This window comes from Archocentrus centrarchus, chromosome 9 (genome assembly GCF_007364275.1).
Source record: "Archocentrus centrarchus isolate MPI-CPG fArcCen1 chromosome 9, fArcCen1, whole genome shotgun sequence".
NCBI classification, from domain to species: domain Eukaryota; kingdom Metazoa; phylum Chordata; class Actinopteri; order Cichliformes; family Cichlidae; genus Archocentrus; species Archocentrus centrarchus.
Window position 1 is genome coordinate 26,886,370 of NC_044354.1, and position 3,748 is coordinate 26,890,117.

At 41.6% G+C, this 3,748-nt stretch overlaps 1 protein-coding gene across 1 annotated transcript; it reads right to left on the minus strand.

Moving 5' to 3' along the window:
* Window positions 1–719: 719 nt before the first annotated feature.
* On the minus strand, window positions 720–2,800 carry LOC115786209 (serine/threonine-protein kinase pim-1-like). Its single transcript, XM_030738264.1, has 7 exons — window positions 2,437–2,800; window positions 1,963–2,057; window positions 1,830–1,877; window positions 1,503–1,724; window positions 1,222–1,399; window positions 939–1,112; window positions 720–814 (listed from the first exon to the last, which is right to left on the minus strand). The coding sequence occupies exons 2-7, from the start codon at window positions 2,023–2,025 to the stop codon at window positions 720–722; spliced, it is 780 nt and encodes a 259-aa protein (XP_030594124.1). The 5' UTR covers window positions 2,026–2,057; window positions 2,437–2,800.
* Between the last annotated feature and the right edge of the window lie 948 nt (window positions 2,801–3,748).

The window sequence follows — 3,748 nt, forward strand, 5'->3', positions numbered from 1 at the left end:
ATTAAGTGACGTTATGTTGAGCATTTCTGTCCCTGTCTTGCAACACGTTACTGTTACACCAAAGTCCAACCTCACTGTGGCCTGTGGTCATTCTGTGCTAAAAGTCACTTATTCATTTACATTTGTGCTGTTTTAAATAAAAGCTGTCAAGGCCACTGACCTTAACAGGTGGAAACAATTTAACAAAACAACAGAATTACAACAACAAACTACATAACAAGATAAAACTCATAAAGAAAGTTGGAGTTGATTTTTGTTTTGTTTTTATGTATTTATTTCTATAGTCCAAATTTGGGCAGAGTTATGTAATCTTTGGCCCAGGTTAATAATAATAATAATAATAACTACTACTGCTAATAATAAGAACAAAAACAACTACAACAGTATTAATAAGAATAACAAAAGAACAAAACTACTATTACTACTACTACTACTAAAATTAATAATGAAAAGAACAATAAAAATATTAATAAGAATAACAAGAAATCCCCTATGAGCAAGCACTTTGGCGACAGTGGGGAGGAAAAACTCCCTTTTAAAAGGAAGAAACCTCCGGCAGAACCAGGCTCAGGGAGGGGCAGTCATCTGCCGCGACTGGTAACTATAAAGTAATTAATTAAACTAAAGTAAATAAACAAAAACCAAATAAGTATAGAAAGAAAGAAAGAGAGAAAGAAAAGCCCAGTCATCTTGGCAGGTGCTTCAAGTGTGACTGGAGCTTAATTGTGCAGCCAGGGGTGCTGCTGAAGCTGCTCCAAGGTGGCCCGCTGTTCGGTGTCTAGAGTTAAACACTTCCTCATAAAATTATGGCAGTCTGATTAGAGAGAGGACAGAAAACAAAGCAAAGATCAGTAAACTGCAGCAATCATTTGGAACTGGTAAACAAAACATTTCTACAGTGTCAGCACCAAAACACAGCTATTCTACCATTGTCTCACCTCGGGATTGGTGCGTGTTAAAATAAAGTCTCCCATTGAGGAACTTCTGTCTGTCAAAATGTCGCTCTGCATACAGCATTTCATAAAGCAGCGCGCCCAGCTGCCAGACTGTGGTGGGGGAAGCCTCATACCTCCCACACACGAAAAACTCCGGAGGAGAGTACCGTTTGGTTCCTGCAATGCACAGACAGAAGGGAAGGATGAGGAACAGGATCAGACTGAAATCAAAATCATCACTCTGCAGAGAAACGGCTGAATGAAGACCAGAAGCCAGATGTCATACCAAATAAGTTAAAGTACGGTTCTTCCTGTACCAAGCAGCTGCACCCAAAGTCTATGACTCGCACTCGAGGGTCATTGGAGCCCGTTTCAATGAGCAGATTTTTGGGCTTGATATCACGGTGGAAGACGCCTTCTCTGTGCATCATTAAGGCTGCATCCACCAGCTGCTTCATGATGTTCTGAAACACAAAGAGCACAATTACAAAGCTGAAGAAGGGACTGATTCCCGACAGTGTGGCACCTATCAGACAAGCTCTGTGGAGCTTCTCTGGATTTTAGTACCTTAGCAACTTCCTCCTCCAGACAGCCACCATTGTCCTGCATATAGTCGAACAGGGTCACACATGGGTCTGGTCTTTCCATGACCAGAAAAACCTCCTTCTCTAGGTCATACCATTCTAGAATTGAGACAACTGCAGAAGTGCCTACTGCTGATGGTATACCGCCCACCTTCAAGATGGAGAGAGCTTCCACTGGGAACATGATTGGCTCCCCATTTATGTCCTAAAAAAGAAAAGTGAATGAGTGCATGAGTTTTTCTGTCTGGTTTCCTCAGAAACAGCAAAGGTACAGGAAGGTGAAACATTTTTAAATGTTCGAATCACTTACCACTCTTTGACGTTCCACATATTCCTTACGGATCTGTTTGATCGCCACCTACAAATCAGTCAGGAGTATTTTGGTTAGTACAGGGAATGGTGGCAATGTGCATGAGATATAAGAATATATGTGTGATACTCACTGGTAAGTTGTCTGACTTTCTTCTCCCAGCAAAAACTGAACCAAAGCCTCCTCGTCCCAGCATGTCAAGCACCGTGTACTTCTCCTCGAAGAGAGCTGCACAAACACAGATACACGTTTTAGTGTTGTAAATGGTTCACATTTAGAAAAAGCACCTAGAAGCTAAACACAGGTCCAAAACACTGTTGGTGAGACCTGTTGTGGAGGAGACCGATGCTGTGCTGCAACTCAGAAATGATTGTTTGACTTCTGAAATATTTGTACTGCTTACTGACCATTTGACATAACACTTTGAGGCCTGAAACTGACGTCTGTTTGCATCAAATTACTATGATTACTATTAGTGAAAGAAATTCAATGAGGGTAAATGTGGCCAGTGTTGATGGAAAAAGGCTTAAAACCTGCAGGCTAATAGACCTGCAAACCTGACTTAAGCTTAAGCTCACTGTTAGTGTCTATCACACTTTCAGTTTACCTCTATCGCTTGAGAATTGGAGGAATGCTGTCCCACTGCTTGGTGTGGAGGCTGTTGGACCTGGGGAGGGATCACGGGCGCACTCCCTGTTTGTTGTCCCAGGAGTCTGTGATGCCGGCAGCTTCTCAGCTGTGTCTTGCTCCTTCCAGTTAGTACCCTCAGTGGCTTCACTGGACTTTGTGCCGCTGGGTCCGGACTTCTGCCTTTTTTCAGGTGTCCCTCTTTCAGTGCTGGCCTTCCTTTTAACACCCTTTGATGGCGCAGCCTCGAATGCCAACTGAGCAGGTCCACTGGCAGACCTCTGCCTTTTTCTGGGGGACTCTGCTGTTGTGTTGGCCTTCCTCTTCTTTGCAGACACGCTGCAATTTTCTCGCAGGCTGCGACCACAGCCCTCTACAAATGAGATAAACCCAGTTATTATCAAGCTTTATGTACTGCAGTTATTCCTTATTTCTATCGTTAGACTATGTCCAAAAAGTCTGGGTGATGTTCAGTGTCACTGAGTTTTAATGTTCAACATTTTAAAAATCTAAAATAAATCAGTCAATACAAAAATAAATGACAGCTACAGTTTGGAGAAAGACTGCAGTTTAGTTTCAGGCCTGTGACAGGACAAAACCACCTGTCTGCACTCACACATTCTACAGCAGATCCAGCAGCACTGTAGTTACACCCTCAACACTGGTGGAAGGTACCTGGTAAGTACTTGAGTAAGTGTACACAGGTACACTTACCCAAGTACTCCACTTAAGTACAATCATTCCTGGTCTTTACTCAAGTATTTCTACTTTCTCCACCTTCTACTACACCATCACATGAAGGATTTAGCATTGTAGAAGCTACTTTAAGAGGAAATAACCTCAACAGAGACACTAAGGTGCTGCTTGTAATTGTAAAATAAAATTAGTGCACACAAGTGTTGTTATTCTTTAACTTGAGATGAAATGCGAACACAGGCCGTGGTAAAGACACTTTAAACAAATGACTGACTCTGATGGTCGAGCTGTGAAATCACAGCACCATCATACTGCAAATAAACTCCATCTGATAAAGCGGCTGAAGGCTGTCAGTGATTCCTAAAGTTGTATTTCATTAAAATGTGAAGAATCTAGCTAGCTGTTTCCAATAACATTCAGAAGGTGTATCTTAAGACCAAAAAAAAAAAGAATGCTGCTTACTGCACTAAAACCAGGGAAAATGATCCTAACTGTAGAAAATATTTCAAATCATTTGCATTTGAAAATTTTGAAAGATTTGTAATGCACTGGCAGATCTTTAAGTTGTGTTACAAGGTACAAGTTGTGCGTGTTAA

Coding starts and splice junctions, on each gene's coding strand:
- LOC115786209 (XM_030738264.1), bottom strand. CDS start 2,025: ATGCTGGGACGAGGAGGCTTTGGTTCAGTTTTTGCTGGGAGAAGAAAG. Junction 1,113..1,221: donor ACCGTACTTTAACTTATTTG/GTATGACATCTG, acceptor TGTGCATTGCAG/GAACCAAACGGTACTCTCCT. Junction 815..938: donor TAACACGCACCAATCCCGAG/GTGAGACAATGG, acceptor CTCTCTAATCAG/ACTGCCATAATTTTATGAGG.